Genomic DNA, 24,940 nt, shown 5'->3' with positions numbered 1-24,940 from the left:
GCTGAACATGTCACTTTTTGTGTATTAAATCACATGATCAATTAATTTTATTCATGGTTTTAGTGTGGCTTGACCTGAGAACCCAGTCAACAGTTGAACATCTTCTTAAAAGAATTCCTGGAAAAAACAAAACTTTTTCAAAGGTAGGAAATATTCCAAAACATTTAAATGTTACCTGCTGCAATGCATAATGTTTTGGATATATGTGTTTAAAATTCTCCTAAACAAAGTCGCTTGTAGTTTCTAGTCCCTTCTTAGCTTGTTAAACAATGAAAAATGAGCACAACGCACCAATCTGAGACTAGAAAATTTTTAATTTCCTTAAAAGAAATGTTTAACACTTATTTAATATCTCACTACGGAAGTGAGACCTAATCCTGTGCTATCTAGCCAATGTAAAATGAATGTTACACACAAAAATTAAGATCAAGTAGGAAAAAGAAAAGGGGAATAATTTACTGGTATGAAATGTATTATCTATTCTCATGCCTTAATATTGAAATTAGTTGCATCCAATCTGAGAGCAAGGAAGATAAAGAGCAAGTTCATTCTTTTTTTGTGAGCATATATATAATAAATTGGAAACTAAATGCTTGTAGAAAAGTGTTACAATTGTTTGATTAGTGTTGTCCTTTACTAATAGAATAAATATTATGTATTTTTTATATTATATGTTTTCCTACAGGCAGGAAACTGATGTTAAAAAGTGTATAAACTTACTTGATTTTCAAGTTCTAGTAGAATGCAATTTTCATCTTTCCTGTGTTGTCCTGCCCATTTTTGTTGTTGTTACTTATTGTCTAGTCATATGGAGATATCCTAGATAAGACAGGCCTTCTGCAAACAACTTTTTCTATGATCTTTGAACTCCATTTGGATCAGCTTTGATCTTTAACCTATTATTGCACTGGTCATTTGATTTTGATGTTTTCAGACTTGTGTGTTGTATGCTTTGTACTTATTTAAATAATTACAGAAGTTCATGGAATTTTTCTGAGCTTTGTGTTTTTTCTTTTCTCCTTACTATCACCATTTTTACATATAAGTACAGTATTTATGGAAAAGATACTTGCATGGTGTTTAAATTACTTTTTTGTATTTTACAGTTTAAGACCGGTCTTCCACTTAGCACTTATTTTAGTGCAGTGAAACTTCGGTGGCTTTTGGATAATGTGGACGAGATTAAGAAAGCAGTTGACGATGGAAGAGCTATGTTTGGGACTATTGATTCATGGCTTATATGGGTATGTATTTGTGAGTTTATTATCACTCTTCTTACAATGACTTTCCATATCATGTAAATCTCCATGCATGTGATACTTGATGCCCACTGATGACACAATGATGTCAGTAAAAGCTACTAAAGAAATTCCAATTAGGTTCATTGCAAGACAAACTTTTACTGTCCCTAAGCCATTATATTTTTTCCTTGATTCTTATGTGTAGTTTACCATTATAGTTTGCTGTAAAACTTTGCTTACACTTTCAGAAAAATCTTGGACTTTAGCAAGGTGTATTAGGTCTGCCTGTTTAGTTGTTGCAGAAATACCAGAGTTCCTAATCCCAAGGTGGAAACTTTGATTTTTAAATTTTTTTGTAATTTGTTGGCGTAAACCTATATTTCTCCTTGACAAATGCTAGGATTTTTTTTTGTTCAGAGTTTGACAGGTGGAACGAATGGAGGCATTCACTGTACAGATGTCACCAATGCCAGTAGAACAATGTTGTTCAACATTCATTCCTTGGAATGGGATCCTGAACTCTGCAAGTAAGCTCAGTTTTTCAGTAATACTATCATTTAAATAGTTTCTAACTCGTTTAAAGGTAAGAATCTCTTATCTAAACTAACTAAGATCAGCAGGTACTGTTCTATTTGCTCTTGACATTAATAACTAAAATTCATTGTTCTCTGGATGTCCAGTTTACAATGGTCTGGATTAAATAAAAGTAGTAGAATCTTTCTGTAGGTGGAGGCCTGGTTCATGGAAACAATTTAGCTCAGTTGATTAGAGCATGATGCTAATAATGCCCAGGTTGTGGGTGCAATCCCTGTATGGTCCAATCATTTCAGATCCTTGTGGGTCCCTTCCAACTCAGAATATTGTGATTTAATAGTGTCTTTATTACTTAATCAAATTGGTTCAGCAGCTTGAATGATAGTGTCTCTATTTGAGATTTGAATTTACTAACAAGTGTATTATTAAGATATTGTTGGAAAAGGCATGAATTTCTATGTGAAAAAGTTGGATAGGTCCTCAAAGATTGTAATATATGCTGTTTTCCTCCAAAATTCAGTGTGGAAAAACATATAGATTAAAACCTAGAAACAAAAGTTCCTTTTTAATTTTTTTTTCCTTATGTTTAAACTTATTTAAGAAAATAAATGCAAAATGCTTTCTGATTTAGCACTGACTATATAATATACATTATTTTTTGTTGTATTCAGGTTCTTTGAAATTCCTATGGAAATACTTCCAAATGTACGAAGCTCCTCTGAGATTTATGGTGTGATGGTATGTTTTCCAATATTTGTGTGAAATTCATCTTGTAAAAATATAACTGTATCCATTTGGATTTGACAAATTCCATAGATTAGGATTAATGGCTTTTTCTTGACCAGTATTGTTTGGTTTATGATTAGTAAGCTGTTAGTTGCTGTTATATAATATTATAGGAAGTTGAGTATTTGATTACTTTAATGCAGCACCAATTCTTCTGACACAGTGGCATCTAATTAATGAACTTCATGATCGGATAAACTGGATGTTGGGATTTTTGCATTCTTTTTTCTGGTAATTTGAGCTATTGTTAATAAGAATATGTGTATTTTGTAGTGAAGACAAGTTACAAGATGTTTTTTTTTAAATAGAACTCTTACTTCCCCGAAATATTTTTGGTAATGTGTTAATGGAAATGCCACTAGAAGTCATTGCTGACATTTATTTATGTGAAGGTTGGATGAGAGTGAGTTGTATTAAGATGAATGAGCAAAGTAAATGGAAAAAGATACTGCCTGACCACCAGAACAGAATTGCTCTTCACTTTAAATGTGAACTTCTGTTTCTCTTCCCCTTTCCATTTTTTTTTCTTTTTCTTCCTTTTGCTGGCTGTAGAAAATCTGTCCTAGCCGGGTGAGTAGAGGCTTCCATTAGGCTGACCACCTTACTCATTCTGCTCAGATGCTGTGCATTTTCATTGGTTTAAGGATTAGAAAAAGTGCACTCCTAGGCCAATAAATTTGCTGTGTGTTTCCAAATCTGAGATAAAAAAATTAAAGTTCATGCCAAAATTATTTCTAAAATGTGATCTCAATGTATATGTTTGTACTAATTTCCACACTGTTAAATATTTATTTTATAGCGAGCTAAAAATTTTATTACTGGCTAATAAATGTTAGCTATAGCATTTTATAAATGAGAAAAACTGTCCATTCTCTATAAAAATATTAATTCTATGGTAGCTAAACATCAGATTCATGTAGAGCTTTTTAGTGCATTTATAAACACAGTTACCTTAAATACAGTTAATTAAAATGTGAATTAATTCAGATTGGAAATACACTTGCATGGCTTTACTGAAAACTCATTTTCACAATTGCACAAAAAAACAATTTAAGGAAACAAGTAGAAATTGTCAGGAAATAGTTAAATAATAAAATAAAATTTTCAGGATACCCTCACTAAGTTTGCACATGACACTGAGTTGGGCAGAAATGTTGATCTGCTGGGAGAGCAGGAAGGGTCTGTGGAGGGATCTGGACAGGCTGGAGTGATGGGCTGAGACCAATTCTGTGAGACTCAACAAGTGCCAGGTCCTGCCCTTGGGTCACAACAACCCCAGGCAGAGCTACAGGCTGGGGAAAGAGTGGCTGGAAATGTGCCTGGAGGAAAAGGAGCTGGGGGTGTTGGTCTGCAGCAGCTGAACATGATCCAGGTGTGCCCAGGGGGCCAGGGAGGCCAAAGGCACCTGGCCTGTGTCAGCAATAGTGCAGCAGCAGGAGCAGGGCAGGGATTGTCCCTTGTACTCGGCACTGGTGAGGCCACACCTCAAATCCTGTGTCCAGTTTTGGGCACCTCATCACAGCAAAGGCATTGAGGGGCTGGAGTGAGTCCAGAGAGGGGCAGCAGAGCTGGGGAAGGGTCTGGAGCACAGGAGTGATGAGGAGCAGCTGAGGGAGCTGGGGGTGTTTGGCCTAGAGAAAAGGAGGCTCAGAAGGGGAACTTACCACTCTATAACTGCCTGACAGGAGGTTGTAGCCAGGTGGGGTCAGTCTCTTCTCCTAGGTAACGAGTGATAAAACAAGAGCCTTCACAGCTTGTCAAATATTGGAACAGGCTGCCAAGAGGAGTGGTGGAGTCACCGTCCTTGGAGATGTATAGATGTGGCACTTGGCAGTGCTGGGTTAACAGTTGGACATGATGATCTAAGAGGCCTTTTCCAATTTAAATGATTTTATGATTCTGTAACAGGAATGTAAAAGAAAAACTCTGGTAGTGTTTGGAAGAAAGCCTACTTGAGACTTAAAATGCTGTATCTTAACATCAGGCATCTGCCTTTGCTTAGGATGTCACCACAGCCATGGTTTTTTCCTGATCACTTTACCATTTTGCACTTCTGCATTTTACACTTTGCATTTACTGCACAAATTACACTGAACTGGATTTTCTATATAGCATTATTTCAAGAAAATTTATGCTAGGAACTTTTGAGGTCACATAAATTATGTTTGTAAAACTTCCTGCTCTTCATTTCTTAGTGGTTTAGATAGGAGCTGCATTAAGCTGAAACAAAGTGTACGCCTGAACTGAGCCGTGTTGCTTTCATGACCCTTCTTTGTTTTCCTTTGAGCATTAGAAGTATAGCTTATTTTTCATTGCCTTCAATTCTAGTCATGGAAAACTAACTCTGAGTTTTTCTTTCTCTTTTTGCAAAACAGGAATCTGGAGCTTTGACAGGTGTACCAATTTCTGGGGTAAGTCCTACTTCAACGTAGATTTTGGCACAACAGCCTGGATGGAACTGCATGAACATAGCTTCACAGGAAAAAGCTTTAAGGATGAGGGAATCCTGCTATGAATTAAGTTTTTCATTTTTTTTCTTCAGGTTAAAATTGAAAGTAGACTTTTGTAGATGAATCACTATTTGGCTTGATCCATTATTATTAAGGTCTGGCTGTGGAAATACAAACGGGAGCTTTAGTTGGAAACTTGGTCTCTCTTAGTAAATGTGTAACATAATAAAATGGAAGGAAGCTCTGCTTCATATATATAAAAGAAGTATATACAAAATCCAGAAATGCTGGGCAAATTCTCAGCTTTTTCCAATAAAATGTGTAAAGATAGTAAATTTTAGTTTCTATTTATATAAATTGCTCACCATAAGTAGCACAACACATTTCATTTGTAGTTCTTACAGAGGAAAGAGTAATAAAAAGCATAGCTTTTCTCTGTAGGTTCTTCCTTGCTTTCAATTATCAGCGTGCTACAAATAGATTAGAGTTATAGACAAATATGTAATTCATGTGAGGACATTGGCTAAAGGAAAAAATCTTTCACTTTCAGTGCTTGGGTGACCAGCATGCTGCTCTTGTTGGGCAAATGTGCTTTCAAGATGGACAAGCAAAAAACACGTAAGTTATTAGGAAAGTAATAAGATAAACACCCTGCTCTGTTTTGAATTTAGTGTTATGTTCTCTTTCAAGCAACTGCCAAACACTTTTGTAATTAGCGTGTAATTACAGAGCTACCTTTTGAGCGTGTTGACCCACAAAGTAAACCATGTCTTGACTCTTAAATAAAGTAATAAATATATTAAAGTTACAAGGCTTGTGAGGTATATTTTAGAACACAGTCACTGTGAGGAAAACTTCTATGTGACAGTGGGGTTTTCATTTTAACATTCTTCAAAACACAGATTAAAACAGTTGCAATGTCATTTAAGTGGTGACCTAAGATTAAGCAAATACAGTACAGTGAGTTAGATTGCATTGACTTGAATGACACAGCTTTGCTAGATGGGAAAGGTCTATTTCAATTGCAGTGCTTAGTTTTGCTTTTATGTCCAGCTCAGTGGAGAATTTTATGTTTGCTTTTTCCTGTTTCTCAGCCTATTAGTGTCCTTTGTTACAAATAGCTGATCAGTTAAATCAGGCAACTGGTATAATCAAAAAATCATTGGAGGAGAAGCTGTCTGCTGAAATGACACTGTTCCATTTACAAGCAGGTGTTTAATTAAGCATGTAGGGACATACACACTCAAGTGTGGGAGTTTCACAGGTATGGTTACATATTAGTCTATCTTGTTTTAATTTATTTCTGTTACTGCTTTACTATTTCTTTTTCCAATTATAACTGAAGGTTGTCTCAGGACTGGTTTAAGGTATTAGTGTTGAGGGGTTTAAAAAGGTAAGGAATATTTTTCTTGATAATAACTTCTTAGAGTAAGTTAGAGTGGTTTATGGTATTTTGTACTCCTTATATTAAACTGCGTTCTTGTATAAGTGTGTATGCACACACATATATGATTTGGTCTTCAAATGGGAAATGTGCCATTTTTAGAAATTTTTGAATGGGATAAGTCTAAAGAAAAGCCTCTTTGTGACAGGAACAAAGTTTCTTAAAATTTACCATTTAATATTGTGAAATATTTATTTTATAAAGTTGATCTCATAATCGGCTTAAATTGAAGTAGGTAAACACTGTCACCAAAGAGGAATTTACACTTAGTTTTCAGCCATATCTCTCCTTGATCAAGTGTTAGACAAAAGAGAGAAAGACTTGTGACTAGATTTTTCAGCTTCAGGCTGCATTCACATCAACTTTTTGAGGATAGTTGTATCATCAGTTAATGGTAGCAAAATCTTCAAGGGTTAAAAAGTTGTGTCCTGACTCTTCACAGGGGACTCATGGATTGCAGTAACAGGTTATTCTTTAAACGTTCTGGTTTTAACTTTGCTTTGCTTTCATGCTAGGTATGGAACAGGTTGTTTCTTGCTGTGCAACACAGGTCAGAAGGTCAGTTGCATTTTTGTGTTGTTTGCTTTTTTGTTTTTCACAATCTGTTTAAGTTCTGAAACACAACTGTATGTTAGCCATTCTTAGACTTATTAACAACATTATATTGCCAGACAAAGGGAAAAGCACGTACTGAAATCTGAAAGAATGAAAGTACTAATTTTTTTCAAGGTGTTTCTGAAAGACTCCATTTTCTACCTCCTTAAGTTTCCAAACAGAAATTTTCTTGGGTTTCTTGCTCTTCCCTTGTATATGTTTCTTCTTGTCATCCAGACAGGATTAAGTGTTATGTTATTTAACCACGCACCTTCTTCCTTGTCTTGGCTGTTTTATTTCTTCTCTGTCATCATTTCTTTGTAGTTGGAGTTGAATAAATAGCGCAAAACTGTGGCTTCCTTCTCATTTACATTTTCCCCTAAAGACTCCCAAGTCTTTTCTATAAGGAAGATGGAAAGATCTGCAGCAGCTTGTGGAAACAAGAATTGCCACCAGCAATCTGAGTGTTCTATCTTAGGTTTATTTAGAGTTACTGATAGTTTACTTTATTTAAACTTTGTGTATTTCATTTGATGGTTTGGTCCCTTGTTTATTATAATTTGAATGTTTTTATTTAAATATTTTCTGCCTCTGTTCATGCTTTGCTTTTTCTTTCCCCTTTCTCTATTTAGTCTGTGTTTTCTGAGCATGGTCTTTTAACCACAATAGCTTACAAAATGGGCAAAGACAAACCTGCTTTTTATGCACTAGAGGTAAGTTCAGTACTTTCTTCCTTTTTGTAATGATACATGTTCTTATTTACTTCTGTTATCTGGTATTTTTATGGTGTCTTCAGCTGTGCAGAAATGAAACTAGCTCTGTGTTATGCTTGTGTGCCTGAAGATTTCTGTGTGGTTTTGGTTATTCCTGTCTCCAGTCTATATCATGAAATCTAATAAAAAATATTTCTTCGTTGCATCATTTATACTTTCAGAGCTAGATGGCTACAACATTTTTTCTGTTACTCAGTCTCTCAAATCTTTAGTAAGTACTTTAGTACTTTAGTAAGTATAAAAAAAAAAACCATAAATTTTGTAATAATAAGGAAGGTTTAAAATAAGAAGGAGAAAGCACTAATGTTTCAGTTATTACCTCATCATAAAGTTATAGCTAATTTTTTTATTTTGTTCTAATGGATTTTACTTCTAACTTCTAAAAATGTGAATCAAATTTCTGGGAAAAAAAATCCTCTAATAATTTAGCTTTTTTACCTCTCATTTAGGTGCCTACTTTCAGAATTTAGTTTCTCAGCTCTCCAAACAAGCCTAAAGGCATCCAAATTATATAGAAAATTGTATTTATGCTTAAACTTTGGAGTTCATTGTTCTAAAGCTCTGCTTCTGAAGCACAGATCAACTTAGCATCTATTTGGCACCAAAGCTTTGTTTAGAATAACAAAATTATTAATTTTCCATCTGTGCTGCTTAATGTGCTAAGTATTGTAATATAATGATTATTCTCAAATCACATGCACTGAGTGCTGATATTGAGCTTTTGTAGATAGACTGTGTTTTCCATGTGAAAGACAACACAGGATTTTCTTCACTCCAAGAACAGTTTCTGGCTTATGGTACTTTATTAGGATGTGGGAGGCTGCATTTATTTCCTTTTCCTTCTCTGAGGAAAGTGAATCTTGCATTTGCCATGATCTGGCAAACTCTGGGATTTTTGTTTTGCGTGGATGTGTGAGAGGTTTGTTTTATTTTTAACCCTTGTTCTTAAAGCAAGACCTGAAACTGTCTTGAGAGTGAATTGAATTCCTGCATTGAATTCCTGCTGAAACACCTGCACTTTGCTTCTTCTTCACCTCCAAGTCTTTAATCATCTTGTCTGAAAACATGGCTTCAACAGAAGCTATTAAGTGTGCTTTGTCCATTCTAGAATCACCTACAGTCTGCTGGTTGAGACACTGCAGAGAGACAGAAAATGTGGACTCAGCCTTTTCCTTTAATCAAACTGCTGTCTTGTAATAGCCAGCTGCTTAGAAAACACCCCTGCCCCTTCTTGCAGTCGGTTGGAATGAAAATATAAAGCTGCTGCCGTTTTATGTGAAGCTTAGTCTACTGGACTTGGCTTTGGGGCTAGATGGGAGCCATGCCATCCATCTGTGATGTGATGCAACCCTTCAGGGCCATTTGCTGAGGCAACAGAACAATTTTGCTGGCAAATGCATAAGTGTCTAAATTTCTGTCTTTCTGGATGTTTGTATTTAGACTAGACGTAATTAGTCTTGTTTTTTTACATCAAAACATAAAAATATTTGTGTGTCAGGAAAAGAAGTCTGAAGCTACTGAACCTTATAACTGTACATTCAGAAGACATTAATTAGAAAGACAAGAAGACTACTTAGGAAATGTCACTGTAACTTCCCCTTATGAAAAAAAGCATACAATATGCACCTTTTCTACGTGGGTCAGTGTAACAGGCTGCCCTTTTTACATGGCAGCTTCCAGATGCCAAGAAACTCTGTGGTTTGGTTGTGATTGTGACTGTGAGCCTGAAGGTGGAGGCCACAGCGACCTCTCCTCCCCAAGTTTTTTAAAAGCAGCACAAAGCTACCAGTTGCTGTCTCCTAAAGGAGTGGCTTTGTTTCCTTCAGGGATCTGTTGCAATAGCTGGGGCTGTTGTTCGCTGGCTGAGGGACAACCTGGGTATTGCTAAGACTTCACTGGAAGTTGGTGAGTATGGAGCTGTACAGTTTTTTAAGTTTTCCAATGTCATGATGTCTCTATCGGTGAATGAAAGCTCAAAATATTTAAGCTGGAAGGTGCATATATTTTGCTATGTTTAAACACAACAAAAATTTACTTTGCATCCATGAGCTCACTATTGTTGATACATGTATTTCATAGAGCCTATCAAGACAGTCTTGGAAAGGCTTTGTCAGCTTTGTTCTGTTGCAATCTGTACTTTTTAGTAGTTTCCCTGGTTAGCAGATATTCAGGAAGATACTATGTTTACAGAGTATCTCCTGATTTTTGTTGAAGTTTCCAGAGCCAAGAGTATTTAAGTCTGTATTACAGAAACTAGCATATATTTGATCCTAAACTTGCATATTCTTGTCATAAACATGAGAACCTGAGGCCCTGCAAGTGAATGTAATATTTCTGTAGTAGGTTTCATATCCATTGAGTTAGGGATCTCAGTTTGCAAAGTTGCCTCTTAAAGAGATGTAGAGGAGGGTAATCTGTTTCAGCTGAAAATGCAGTAATCCTTTAGCATTTGTGTAGCTGATGTTTTCTAATTCAGATGAACTGAAACAAACTGGATTGTAACATTAAAACTAGGAACATATCAAAATTTGGAAAATAAAAAATGCCAGAGGCATGCAGAGGCAAAAGTTGAAAGTTACTGATTTAATGAGATTTAGGATTGAAAATAAATTAATTACATATTTTTAATAAATTAATATCTTAATCAAAGGTGGGAACATTTAAAATTTAGTATAAAACTTCAAAGATCAGCAAAAACTTGAGCATCAGTCTGCTTTTCTGAAAGCTTTGAAGATCATACAGAAGAATATAAACTAAATTAGCCATAAACTAAATCACATAAATTAGCAATTTGTTGAGACTACAATACCTCTTCACATGTTTGTCAAGACCTTTGGGAGGTTTGAGTTTCAGGGTCTTTACCCTTGTCAGTGTTTTTAAGGTCACATAGGGATTCATCATCTCTTCCTGTTTCACTGAACTTGTCTTTCCTTCTGCCTTCACTCCTTTTATTAAGTGGAGTCTGTATGAAAGAATCCATTTAGAAGGACTTCTTGAAGATGTTTTACTACTTCTTTCCTATCCTGCTATGTTTCTCTGATCAATGCAAACAAAAGAAATTTGCAAAAGCAGAAGGAAAATGCTCCTTTCTTGTTATAGGAAAGAGCTGTTCATTAGCAATTATCTCTTTTGTCATTCTAAATGTCTTAATATATTTTTTTTAATTACAAATACTTTGGTATTGAGGAGTTCATATATCTACAGTTATTATTCTCATATCAAGAAACTTCAGATTTCCTTCTAGCTAGCTTTGTGATTAAATACATAAGCTGACAATTTGGAGCTCTAAATCCACTTGAAATTAGTGGGAATTTAGTTCTTAACTCCCTTTGGTCTTGATCCAGTTTCACTTGCTTGCCTTGACTTAAATGCAAGTAAAGTGTGACCTTATGGACTGCTTTGAAGGTTGCACTCTTTATCCATGTGATAGATAACATTTGAAAACCTCACAAAATCTAGGTCAGAACATTGAGTACACAGTTTTGGGTTTCAGTTTTGATTTTTCATTTTGCATTTCCCACAACTCCTTATACTCCATCTTCTGTTCATATTGTTGCAAAAGGAAAACTGGTTAGCCAGTGCCAGCATTAGTTGTATTTTCTAGTTGTATACGTGGCTGGATTAAATTTGTAACTACCCAAGATATCCTGAATGTTTTTTAAATTAAATAATAACACTTTAAAGTGCTGCTTTTAAGTTTTGGTATAGTTGTGAAAAGCTAAGTAAGTGTTTTGTCTGTGCATTAGAAAAACTGGCTGCAGAGGTGGGAACTTCCTATGGCTGCTACTTTGTGCCAGCATTTTCAGGACTGTATGCACCATACTGGGAACCCAGTGCAAGGGGGTAAGGATCTGACTGAACACTGCACTTGCAGGGAGATTTAATAATTTTATAAATATTCCTTCCAGGTATGTGAAATTTTCCTTTTTGTTGCCTTGATGTGTCTGGATACATCATTCTCTGTGGTATTTTCGTGAGCTACTGTGTTTCTGTTCTATATTTAAACTGATCAAAACAGCAACTGCTACTGGGAGGAAAGGAAGGACTAGCTAGCCCAGCTATCGATCCTTCTCTCCTCTCCTTGTCCCTCTTCTCAAAAAAAAAAAAAAACAAAAACAACCCCAAAAAACAGTGTGGAGCAGCAGGGCTGGGAAAAAAAATTTGGTTTTGAAAGGGTTTTTATCTCACTACAGTAAAAGAAGAGGTCTGCATTCCTGTGAACTGGAACTGTCAGGCAACAAAAGTAGTAAAGGAATAATTTTGTGCTGATTAGTGTTTTTGAGTTCAGTTTCAGGCCATGTAATTCCTTCCCACTTGGCCTCCTTCCCCTTGTATAGCGCTTTCTTTCCAGTCTATTGAAAATTCTTTTCTACTCCTTTTTTTACAGCCCTTTTCCTGGTAGTTCAGCCTGAACCACCTGGTAATAGTTCAAACAATAGGTTTTCATTTGTGTTTTCTGCTGTGGTTAGCTTGCCTACTGTTGTTGGAATCATAACATGTCATAGCAGCCATGGAAGCATAACAAATATAATTAAAAAATAACTTTCCTAGAGTGGGAAAAGAAGTCTTAAAGGCTAGCTTGTTCCCAAGGTTTCAAGTAGTTGCATCTTTAGAATTCAGATGCTTCTTGTATGTATCTTTTTCTTTAAGGAAAAAGAAAAATCTCTGAATTAGATGTTTTTACAGTTTTTATATCAGAATACTTAACTTTTAATGATTAAAAACTGATCTTTGGAATGGTAACAATAAAAAATGTCCTTTAGTATCTTTGAACTTGCATGTATCCAGCAGTATTTCTGTGTATTACTGTGCTGTTCCTCAGCTGTTGAAATAGAATAAAAGATGGTTATTTGCTCTGCTGTTCAGAATATATTGGCACAATTCAGCTTACTCATGGTATAGATGTAGCATAATTCCCATACCCAAAAATCTCTTTGAAGGTTCAGAAACAACTAATTATCAGACTAGATCTGAAAACAATTTCAAACATTTAGAGAACAGCAATGACCCATATAGGCTATTCCTTAAGAAATTAAAACAGAGAATTCTTTAAGATTTTAGTGATAAATTCTATTATTTTTTGAAGAGCAATTGACCTTAATCAAGCCTTTTTTTTTTTCTTAAAGACAGACTAGAATTTGTGGGGCTGTTTGTGTGTGTACGAATGATTTATGGCAACTGTATTGATTCGACCCTTGAAAACACTTTGTCAGGAAAATGAGAGCTTAGATTTTAAAAACCAAACTTTTTAATATTAAAAAGGTAGTCTTCATACAATAGAACTGAATGAGATTTGAAGAGGACCCAGGTGTGAAGTATAGGTTTATGTCTGATAAAGAAGAGTGTCCTAATTGTTTTTTTTTCTCTCTTCAACAGTATCATCTGTGGCCTTACTCAGTTTACAAATAAAAACCACATTGCCTTCGCTGCACTAGAAGCAGTCTGCTTTCAAACACGAGAGGTAAAGGCAAATTAGGTCCTAAATTCATTGTAAATTAGTGTGATAACAGGAACTGTAGCTCTTCAGGAAAAGAGGAGATTTAAAAAATTTAATGAAGATTAGTCATATGCTTTATATTGTGCTTGGATGCTATTGTTGTCTTTACTTGTTGCTAATGTTGAAAAATTGCTCCTGTGGACTTATCTAAAATTGTGTAGTACAGTTTTTTGGAGTGTTAATGCTGCTTTTTACCAGCATGTAAAATAAGGTGAACATATTTTGTGAATATTTTGAGGGGCAGAACACAGAATGTTTAGAATGGCAGGGCCAGTGACATAACTACAAAGCTTCATTGGTGTAGGAAACTACACTTTATGGTCTGCTGCGATAGAGATGGCTTATGTCACTTTTGATACACAAGAACAAAAAAGAGTGAAGGCAAGACACCAGCAAGCATACCAAGGGAAAGCTGGCTTCACTTCCTGCCTGTTCCATCCTTCACTGCCTCCGCTGGCATTCAGTAGCAGCCAACCAAAATTCTCACAGAGGAAATTAATCCCCCAGCCAAATTAAAGAGGTTGATATCAGTGTGAGCATTGAATCCTTATATCACCATCTACTCCTCCCTGTTTTTGCAGTCCCTGGGTTCTGTGCAAATACAGGAGGAAATGAAATCCCTAGACCTTGCAGGATAACAGTCAAGCCTTAATTTGATTACCTGAATGAAACTGGTGATATTTAAACATACTGATTTTTAAAATAGCATCCTGCTCAAATCATGTAAGATGAGGGAAGCAGTGTGCTGTTTCTGTAGTGATATAGAATAAAGTACTTATTGAAAAAGACTGACAGAGATTTCACCCAGGCTTCTGCTTTTGAAGCTGCGCTGACAGCCTCTGAGTCCTCAGAAGGTTGTGAAGGAAATTGGAAGTAGCATTCTAATTTTCTAATCCTTGTACTAGAAGTCAGGGTAAAGTTACAGGCAACTGAACTGATTTGTTGTCTGCTCCTCTTTCCTTGTCCATCCTCCCATCCATTCCCTCTCATGTGACAGCTCAGTGAACTTTCCAGCAGAAAATTATCCCTTTTTTTGCTGGGCTATTTTTCTGCTGGATTAATGACCTCAGCTGCCTCACAGAAGCATTCAGCAAATGTCAGAATGCAAGGCAGAGCATGTGGCTGGAAGTAGGAGAGAGGGGAACAAAGCTGTCAGGCTGAGTGAGGGTGAAGTTCACTGTTTGAACAGACCTAACACTTCCCCATACTTTACTCACTGTGATTTTATCCCAGTGATAGGAGTGCCTGATCAGGCACTGGACACTCTTAAATGAACAGGTTAAATCCTAGCGACACAGGTAAAATACATTTATGTTTTTGTAAAGATACATCATTAGTTCTGCCTTGTCAAAAACAAAGTTCTTTCAATTCCAGTGAAAATGGAAGTCTTCAGGAGAGCCCTTCATTGGAGGTCACCTTCAATGGAGTTCTTGCCTGTTTGTGACATTCACTCCTTCTGAGTACCTTGTTATCCAAAAAGCTTCTTTCTTATGCAGATAGATGACACTTGTTACATTTTTTTCTTCCAGAAGGAATTTTGGAAAAATAAGCAGTTTTTCAGTTCTAAGAGCTGTACAATGCTGTCATGAGGCAAAATCTGCATACTTGGATCCTTGGTCTTCATCCCACCTCCGTACAATAGATATAGCAGCAGCGTGACCATGATTTGTTTTGTTCCTTCATCCCTTCCTGGCTTCTAGCATTCTTTTTATTTTTTTAATCTCTGCTGAGTGCATGCTGATCCAACATGCTCTTACACAGTGGTAAACAAACCCAGAGCTTCCAATGGTGCTGAAGTTCTGAATGGTTAAAAAGGCAGATAATATCACCTTAGACAAATGTGAAGTGATGTATGTGAAGGAAATAAGTACTAGTATAGTACTTCCAGCAAACTTTGTGCAAGAATCCTGGTTTTCAATTTATTTCTAGTGTATTGAATAGTGTGGGCCCATAGGCAAATGCTGCCATGATGAAAACTGGCTTTACTCTTTTTACCTTGTAATTTTTAACCTTTATTTATCCTGGGCAGTTCCTTTGGCTCCTTTAAAGATTCTTCTGATAAGGGACCTTGCTGGCTTACTTTCTGGAAACTGGGAGGATCTCCTGGATAGTTCATTTCTATGTAGTTTTCACTATCTTGCAAGTCTACAATTTTTGTTCTTTTTTAAGTAGCATGCTGACTATTCTTTGTAAATATTGTATTACTGGGTACTTTGTGAACTACAGAACAGGGCAGAATGCACTGTAGTTTTAGTCTTTTTTTGTGGTCTGTGTTGCTTTGTCATTTAAAGCTGAGAAAAATACACCTCTTTTTTTATTTAAATACACTGAACAATTACAGAGAGAAAATCAAACTGTACTTGTTAATGCCTAACTTGTGCACTACCCTTATAAAACATAAATGAGTCATTTAGAAGACTGCTTTTACAAAACCCTACAAAAACCACTATTCTGTATTTATTGCTGATTATGGGACAATGCCATAGTGTTACTAATAACTAAGCTTTGAGGCAAGTCTTACATTTTTAGGAAAGCCTCTAAAAAGCATATTGAGAGGTATCAGTGAATTAGATACTCCATCTTAAGTAATTATCCCTTGCAAACACTTCAATACTTTTCAGCTAGAAACTGGGTCCAAATGAAGTAAACATAATTTTATTAAAAATTGCACTATTTTTGCTCTCTGTCTTGTTTGATATAAAATCCTCCATTTTCAACGACTAATTGAAAATATTTGAAGGGGCTGCTCTTTCAAAACATTTCAACATTCCTCAGTTCTTACTGAAGAGTCTTCCAGATTGCCAGTTCAAATGTTTTAATTCTTCAATTTTTAATCCATCAAATTAGAGAAACTATCTAGACAAAGGATGATCAACTGAAGGACTCCATTTATTATTTCTGCTTCCTTTGTTAGCTTTGATAAATGTTCTCATCAACTTTTCTTAAAATTCCTTTTAGGCCACATAAGTAGCACATAGGATACATCCAGAGCACCTGAGGAGAAAGGTGTCCTATACTAGGATTGCTGTAATGAAGAGAATGCACATGTTGTGTGTTAAACAAAACTGTGTTGTCATTATGTCCGTCGTGCCTTTTAATACATAGGAGAGAGGACTGATCTACTTAACCCTCTTCAGCAAATGCTGTAGTATCATTGTTTTACACTCACAGACTATCAGAGCATTTCTGTGCAATTAAATTGTACCATGTATTACTCTTATTTAAGATTCTAGATGCTATGAACAAAGACTGTGGGATTCCACTAAGTCAGTTACAAGTAGATGGAGGAATGACCAGTAACAAAATCCTCATGCAGCTCCAATCAGACATTCTCTGTATTCCAGTAGGTAAGATAAATTTACAGCTCCTGCTTTCTTTTTAATGCTGAAAATGTTAGTTTGTAATGGCTGTTGAGAGCAAATTGGGTAGCTTGCTTTGTTGTTGTATCTTGATAGATATGTCAGTCTTTAGCTTTGATGTCATCAAGGGGACTTCCTTTAAAAATCATTATGGTCTTTGTGTTTTGCTTCAGTAAAGCCATCAATGGCTGAAACAACAGCTTTAGGAGCTGCTATGGCAGCAGGAGCTGCAGAAGGTGTTGAAGTTTGGAGTCTGAATCCTGGAGATTTGACATCAGTGACATGTGAACGATTTGAACCACAGATAAACCCAGAGGGTAAAACCTTTTTGTGTTATCTGAGTTGCAAACGTATTTTTTTACAAATATTGATAGGACTGGTTTTGGGTACTCTTCTTTTGGCTTTAAAAAGCCTATATTAATTATTGCTTTTTAGCTAGCTATCTTTCTCATCAGTTCTCAAGTACTTGTAGAAATGGAAAGTGTGCACTTGACATAATTAATCCCTGTGCAAGGTAAATGTTTTTTTATCTTTTCAATTATTTCTTTATTTTTGGTACATAATTTTGTCTTACCATTTTGATTATAATTACTTCTAAAATCCCTACTTCAAGACAGCATTTGAAGGGTTTCTGCATAAATATCAATTGCTTAATTTTGTCCTGCTTGTAAATCTTCTTACTGGTGAACATGAAGAAAATTTCTTTATTCTTCTTGCTATGCATAAGTGTGGGGTTTGGGGTGGAGTTTTTTTGTATTCAAAAAAGGATTTTATATTACTTTCTCTGTGCAAACAAATGATACTGTGCAAAAGAGTGAAAAACTCATATTGCCTTATCTGGTTCTCAAATATTTGTGGTTGCATTCCTGTGCATTGAGAGGCTTTTCTCTTTTCTGATTTCATAATTTCAGAAAGTGAATATCGCTATGCCAGGTGGAAGAAAGCTGTGATGAAGTCTATGGGATGGGAGGCATCTGCCAGTTCAAATGGTAAACCAAAAATTAATGCAGGTCAAGTGTTATTAATTAGCCAGTTAACCTAGGGAGCTCATCTTGCTTTTGTTGACCTTTTCTGTTTATGCCATCTCTGGACTGTTATAGTGATTTAAAGGTCATTACTTAAATCCACTGTGGAAACAAAGCAGGAAAATCTGGGTCTTCCTCCTGAATAGTGCAGGTTTTGCAGGATGGCACTGGTTTGCAAAAGAAAAAAATCTCACCTGCAAGACGAGATACAGCACAATGCTTAGAGCACAGAGACTTTGTAAACCTTCTTATACCATAACCTCATGCTGCAAAGGAGAAAAGTTCCATCCTGTGGTTTTGCTTGCTGTATCTGCCTTCATAATTTGCTGTGTAGGAAGGAGGGATTGATACCCATATTAAAATCTATTTGACCCATAGCGGGTAAGAGCAAGGAGTTATCATAGAGTAAAGAATTACACAGACCTATTGTTTACATACAGAAAAGATGAAAACACTTTTGAGGGCCTGAACAAGAATTTTCTTCTGTAGTAGAGGGCTTTCTCATCTGTCACGTTTGAGTTAATTAAACCTGCAGTCTTCCTGTGATCTATAATTTGAATGTTTATTTTAGTACTATTTTGGGATAAGTTTTTTGTCCTGAGTAATAATATAAGACATCATTTATGGGCTTTATCAATTATATTTAATTTCCCCTTTATTGGAAAACCTATTAAAATGAAAAGTATTAAGTAAAGAATCCTCAAAATTTAAACTCCACCCCCAATCCAAAATCCACAGCTGGAGCCCTCAAGCTGCATGTGGCCACTTTCTTCTTGAAAGCTAAAATTTTCCTTTTGCCATCCTATATGTTCGTTTAATATTTTGTTTAACACTGTGGCTTACAAACAATTCTGCCAAGGCTATTGGGAAGGGAAACAGGTGAATTAACATGAGCAATATGATTCCCTTCAGTATTGACCTTTATGACCTTACATCTAACCTGATGCTTATCATACTAGGATAAAAATTTCTGCCTTGCAGTGAATAAATCTAAATGTTTTTTCTTCAGTTTATGTGAAGAGATATGTTTATCAAAACTTACTTTAGTGATTTTCTGGTCTAACACCTGGGGGGCAAATGTTATTTTCCTTAGTTCTTTGATACTTTAGGGGTAGGTTGGGATCAGAGAATACTAGAAATGGGCTCAACCTAGATTGTGCTGATAGTGGAATTTGGACTTGAACTCTTACAGAGAGAACCTGTTTTGAATTATTATGGGGTTTATGCATAATATTTTTTTAGTTCTTCTGCAAATGTCACTACATTTGTTACTTTTTGCTTTTCATATATATTTAACACATATACTGCAATTTATATTTCTCTTTTGATTTGCTTGACTGGAAACACCATCCCCTGGATGCCATCAGGTGACAGTAGTATCTTCTCTAGTCTGCCTTTCAGTGTTTTTGTTATGACTAGCATGCTAATGTTAATCGGAGCAAAGTACCTCTCAGGTTAGTTATTATTTGAATTAGATCACTTTAAAAACTATCTGCACTATTTTAAGTTTTGGGTTTTTCTGTATTCCATCTGTCTGTTTCTAGCAAAAATGACTGATGCTTTTTGTTGTTCATGCACACAAACGTTTGAGGGTGTGAATCGGGCATAATGTGCCTAAGGGAACCAAGGGAATGCCATCTCAAATCCATCCTCATGTGCCATTTAATTTGTAGTTGTTGGATGCACATGAAACCTTGGACTCTCCTTTGTCTCTGCAGATTGCACACAGTTTATAAAAGGGATACAGGCTGGAGCAGCCTAGCAGAGTTATGCATTGCCAGCTTTACAGTATGCGTGGCAGATAGAATAAGGTTCCATCCTTTATCCTGTATTTCTTCTTGCACTGTTTTTAATTATTTTGAGGACCTTGTTTAAATTAAGTGAAAACTATTCTGTCCCTGAAAGGCTTCATGCACCCATCTGATTTTTCTGGACCCCTTGAAACTATTGTATTGTTAGAAATCTTCAACTACTAAATCTATAAAACATTCTTCTTGTACTTTGCTCTTGATGGATAAGTGAATTAATTTAGTTTAAAAAGAAGAGACCCTAAAAGGCTTAACTGCAAAACTGGGAAGGGACTGTGTGCATATGCAATGAAGATGCATCTTCAACCTGTTAATGTACAAGTTATTTAAAAAAAAAAAATTCTTAATGTAGATGACAGTTACTTATGCCAGAAGTAAGACATTTCATTAAGATATTCTTAAAGTAAGAAAAGGAAGTTTGTTTGATGATGTAATTTATTCCTTATCTCAGAATTTCATTGCAGAGATACTATTTTACAGTATAGTCATTGTTACTGCTTAGTAAGTTTTGGGGTTTTTTAGTTTTCTGGTTTTGTTTTGGTTTTGGAGGGATAAGCAAGGAGGTGTTAATTAAACAGCCAGTTGAGGACTCTAGCACGCTCCTGTGGTGATGTGTTTGTATTTTGTTTCTACTCATTCAGCCTGAATTAACTATTCGATTTTCCATGCATGGAAGAGATGGTTGCAGCTTGTAGGAGAACTAAAATCAAGCTAAGCAAGTGCTAGGCAAAAATCAAAAAGAACAAATGGATTTTCAGTTATTTACTAATTCTGGAATGTATCTGTGAGTGAGAAATATCTATATTATGAAGAATAAAATAAAGCCAGCTGGGAGTAAGTGGGTAAATTTTTAACAAGCTGAACAAAGTAACATGAATATAAATTCCAGGTCAGGTGCTTCACCACATAGAGTGTACTTAAAATAATATGGAAAATCAATGATAAATGAACAAATAAGCAACTTAAATTCTGGGATTGCTTTTTAAGAACAACTAATCAGTAATCTGCATATTAAACTTGCACTGCTGGAACTCATAAGAAAAGATTTATTTTTCTCCCTTCTTTAAGCTTGTCAGTGCCTTTCTGACCCACAACTGGGAAACATATTCATCTCAACTCACTGCCTTAGACCTTTAGAACTCATTTTTGACCTTGTTTTCAGATAACAGTAACTATTGATATGATTACTGTTACTATGTGTATATAGTTGTTATACATACCAGTATAATTACTTTATATATGAATATATTGCTTCACTATTTACAACTTTGGGAAGAGGAGAAGTTTCCTGTTCTTTGTTTTAAAAATGATGAGGTCTCAAAAGGAACAGCAACAATGATGTTACGTACAGGTTGTAGTTCTGCCCAGTTGTCATTAGTGTAGAACATGAGATACAAAATTTGCATTGTCAGTTGGAGCACGGCTACTTCCCCCTTAGACACTGGCTCTGGTAAATATCCTTTTGCTTTTAAAAGCTAGAACTTGCTGACCAGGCTGTCCTTCTAATTCAGTGCAGAAATTCCATTTAATTAATTTGTTACATTTTATGTTTTAGTGAAACACTGTAACTCCAATGCAGTCATCAGAGTAGTAGGTTTGAGGATTGAATTTAGTGAGGATTGAAATCATCCTTCCTGAGCTGAAACAGCAGTAAGTCTCACATGGCAACAGTGCTGATGTTGAACGTCTCTCTAGGGCAGGGCCATGATTTTACAGCTACTGAAATGTGAAGGAAAAATCTGCTGTGCCAGAATAGAGAACACTAGCATAGCAAAACCCCATTTGTAGAACTGCTAAACTGCCTTTTTATGTGGCACCTGATGGCTGAACAATACTCTATTAATTATATAATTTCATAACTTCATCCAAATCATAACCTTGTACCTTATTTTATGATCTTCATTCTTCTCTCCTGGAGAGAAATGGATGATATTTTTCACTATTGAAACAAGGTGCATAAACAATTGGAGTCCTTATGCTAAGATGTTTTTAAGTTTTTCACACTCATTTTGGAAATGGACATCAGAGAGATTTCAATGAATTCCATAGCTCTAGTTTTTTGGTTTTGGTTTTTTTTTGGTTTTGTTTCTGCATGGGGTGAGTAGGAGTTAACTGAAAATTATCCTATACTTTATTAGACTCAAATTTAAAGAAATGCCTTTGTGGGCTTAAATTGGCATCTTTCAAGTCAGGTATAGTTGGGATTGGCTATATATGGGGTCTTATGTGGCATCTGGGGTGTTAAGTTATTTGACTTTATTCTCACAGAATGAGACGTCAATGCTGATCAGCAGAACTATATTGTCCCTGCTTAAATACCTGCCAAATTGCATACTAATTTATATATAGGGACCACCGTGCAGTTCTGCAAGATAGTTGCAATAATATTTTCCAAATTTCTGAAAGTTGAACTCATGTTTATAAGAAAATAAGCTTAAATTACCTTCTTTCATTCCTTCTACTTGTTAAAAATTTACCCATCTTAGTGGTGTGGTCTCTGCTCCCCTTACTGTGCACATGCCACACACTTAAGAGCTGGCTTATCTGGTGTCACAAGACGTATCTAATTTATAATTGCAATAGTTGAAAACAAAAGTGGGTTTTACTGAATTCCTTTTATAGCTCAGTTGTGTTATAGAGTCTTACAAATGTTTTAGAATAAGTTCTGTATTCCTAATGCACACATTTTTTTATTTAAGGTAAATGAGGCTACTTAGTGGACTCACTGGATGCAGCTGATTTTTTTGTTTCGGTTTGTTTTGTTGTCTGAAGAGATTCCACCACCAACGTGATTATGCTACTTTTGTGGTTCAATATATTCATGAATCCATCTGTCACCAGTCCCTGCATAACTTCCCAGTGGTGCACTGACAATTCAGTCTTCAGCCCTTCATTACTCTGTTCCCTTACCCAAATCAGCTCCAAATGCACTGGAAGCCTTTGTGTGGACAATCTCACATCATCCTCTAAAATTTCACAAGCCCTAGCTTTGTCTGAGGAAGTGGTATGAAAAAAACCTGCAGTCTCTGAGGTAATGAAGGCAGATGTTTAGCTGTCATTTTCAGGAGTTTGGTACTTCATGCGACATACTTCATAAAGTTAATGATGCACTATGGAACTTTATAAACATCTTACAATTCTTCCAGCTGCTGTGAATGACTTTTCATATGCCAGTGGTTGCCAAAGATGTTTTATTGTAGTTGCCACTGGTGTGAAACACCTTCCATGGTACAAACCTTTTAAACACTAGTCCAAGATGGATTACCATAGCACACATTGCCTCTGGCTGGCAATGAGGAGTTTGCTGCTATGGTCCACAGAGTATTGCTGAAACATTCAGTTGCAAGGTTAAAAAGTTGGGTTTGGTTCTGGCACATGTAGTCACTTGGCCCATCATAAGTATTTATGACACCAAATCCTGTAGTTGTACCTCTAAAGAGATGAGAGAAAATAGTGTTTTGGTTAAGGCCATGTTTCATCCTGTGGTTTTGTGCTAGCTTGGAAAGACAAGTTTGATGCAGCATGCTATTGACAGGACAGCTGCTTGATAACTCAGCAACTGATAACTTTTCAAACTGCTCTGTACAGTGCACTTTCCTTGACCAATACTGCATATATCCTGTCATCCTGCTTAAGTGACTATTTGTTAAACTTTAGAAAGTTGAAGCAGACTTAATTTTCATTAAAGAGGGTCCACTCCAAATGAAATATCAGTGCTTTAGTTCTTGATTTCATTTAGTATATCTCAGGGACCAAAATCTCCCTTTCAGTTTCTATGTCTGTAGTTTTAACTGCAAGTTGTTGCAAAATATGCTGGGACAATCTAAAACCCTGGCTCAGTAGAGTAAGTACTGGCACTTGAAATGGGCCACTGGAATTTACAGACAATGGTGACAGCTGAATCCCATCCACTTTGAAATCCTATGTTTTCCACATGAAAGGAGTGAGATAATAATCTTATCTTCAGCTTTCCTGTTTGTACCAACAGCATCCTAAATGCCAGCCTTATTGGTTAGGTCAAGGAGAAGGTGTTCTTGTGTAGTGATGTTAGACCAGTATGGAATGGCAGCAAGGTTAAATGTGGGAACAAAACAGAGAATTTCAAAGATGTGTTTAAATGCACTAGGAGTTAAAGGGAGAGGTTTTTTGTGTGCATTTGTTCTTAAAGATTTTTGTCTTTAACAAAGTTTTTCTTTGATTAGAGGCTTAGTTTTTAAAAGGATGTTATATGTCTGAAGCAATGAATTGCACAGAAGTTCAGGTCTGTACAATATATTTAATATCAAATACATATTAATTGCCTTTTTATTGTCAAGTGCAATGACTTTTGAAAATGTGACTTTTAACTTAGAAGATAGAGAAGGAACATTTTTTTGTCCTGTGGTTGCATGTACAACTTCAGCAGAGAGAAGGGATTTTGTGTACAAGTGAAAATATAACAGCATCATTCAAATCCTGTCTCTCCTGTAAATATTCATCTGTGAAGTGTGACAGCCAAAATTTCTGGTGTTTCCAGTTTGTATTGGAGAGGTGAAGAGTAAAAAAAGAATATGACCCCATAGAAAAAAATCTTATACTCCTTACCTTTACTCTGAGCTGTTTCTGATCCCACTGTACCCCAAGGAAGAGGAATGGAGCAGCCTGTGGAGCACAGGGAGCAGGGGCAGCACACACCTCAAACTCTGGACTTCTGAATATGACCTCTGAGTCTTGCCAAAACCACTGAAGTGCTGGAACTGGGAACGAATAATGCTGAAGTGTTGCCTTTGCCCATGATAAATGTGGCGGGGGAAAGCTTGTACCTAACAAGTAGGAGAGGGAATTTTTGCTGCTTTTCTGACTTATCTTTTACTGGGAAACACAATTCCTATTAATTTTTCACTGAGTAAAAATCATTATTTTATTTTCAATTGCTGTTGCAAATGTTTTTTAAGAGTTTCACATCACTGTTAACTTTCTACCAACATAGTTGAAATATATTGTAAACTGCTTGTTGGCGGGGAGGGGACAAACTGTTAAAGTTAGCTTTTTCTGAAGCTGTGATTTATTTTTTTTTTTATGAATTACCAGTTTATAAATTCTTAATTGAGAAATGCATTAATTTGGTATTAAAGTACCATAAATTAATTGATGGAAGGTGTCAGTTTATTCTTGCACATCATCTTTCAGACACATTGTCACTAATATTTTTACAGAAGGCACAAGTATACACTGATTTATATAAAGCAGTAAAGCAGCCACTCTGAGACATGCTTTAAGTTGCTCAGATGTACAGGTGAAATGCAGTTCTGCATTCTGCTTCAGTGATGCAAGGACTCAAGGACTGGATTAGAAGTTACATCTCCTCAAGTCCCTCCATGTTCAGGAAAAAGCAGGAAAACACAAGTAAAACGACAGGAAGGAACATGTCTTAGCACAGGTTTGATGTA

At 35.9% G+C, this 24,940-nt stretch overlaps 1 protein-coding gene across 5 annotated transcripts in view; it reads left to right on the top strand.

Annotated features, from left to right (window-relative positions):
* The window catches only part of GK (glycerol kinase), a 34,615-nt gene extending 9,973 nt beyond the window's left edge, over window positions 1-24,642 (top strand). For 2 of the 5 annotated variants that reach the window (XM_084226549.1, XM_084226547.1), the window contains 17 exons: window positions 64-143; window positions 1,107-1,244; window positions 1,659-1,768; window positions 2,447-2,513; window positions 3,114-3,131; window positions 4,937-4,972; window positions 5,562-5,629; window positions 6,971-7,013; window positions 7,682-7,762; window positions 9,649-9,727; window positions 11,569-11,665; window positions 13,199-13,283; window positions 16,546-16,666; window positions 16,852-16,995; window positions 17,590-17,667; window positions 19,071-19,157; window positions 22,211-24,642. In XM_084226549.1, the coding sequence (XP_084082675.1) occupies window positions 64-143; window positions 1,107-1,244; window positions 1,659-1,768; window positions 2,447-2,513; window positions 3,114-3,131; window positions 4,937-4,972; window positions 5,562-5,629; window positions 6,971-7,013; window positions 7,682-7,762; window positions 9,649-9,727; window positions 11,569-11,665; window positions 13,199-13,283; window positions 16,546-16,666; window positions 16,852-16,995; window positions 17,590-17,667; window positions 19,071-19,157; window positions 22,211-22,218 (1,340 nt within the window). In that variant the 3' untranslated portion in view covers window positions 22,219-24,642. The remainder of the gene's footprint in view (window positions 1-63; window positions 144-1,106; window positions 1,245-1,658; window positions 1,769-2,446; window positions 2,514-3,113; window positions 3,132-4,936; window positions 4,973-5,561; window positions 5,630-6,970; window positions 7,014-7,681; window positions 7,763-9,648; window positions 9,728-11,568; window positions 11,666-13,198; window positions 13,284-16,545; window positions 16,667-16,851; window positions 16,996-17,589; window positions 17,668-19,070; window positions 19,158-22,210) is intronic. The other 3 variants (XM_084226550.1, XM_084226548.1, XM_084226551.1) reach the window with 2 other exon arrangements.
* Window positions 24,643-24,940: the final 298 nt, after the last annotated feature.

This window comes from Fringilla coelebs (genome assembly GCF_963513975.1).
Source record: "Fringilla coelebs genome assembly, chromosome: 2".
Taxonomy (NCBI): domain Eukaryota; kingdom Metazoa; phylum Chordata; class Aves; order Passeriformes; family Fringillidae; genus Fringilla; species Fringilla coelebs.
Note: the sequence above shows the minus strand (reverse complement) of the source record. Positions and strands in the feature narration are given on the sequence as shown.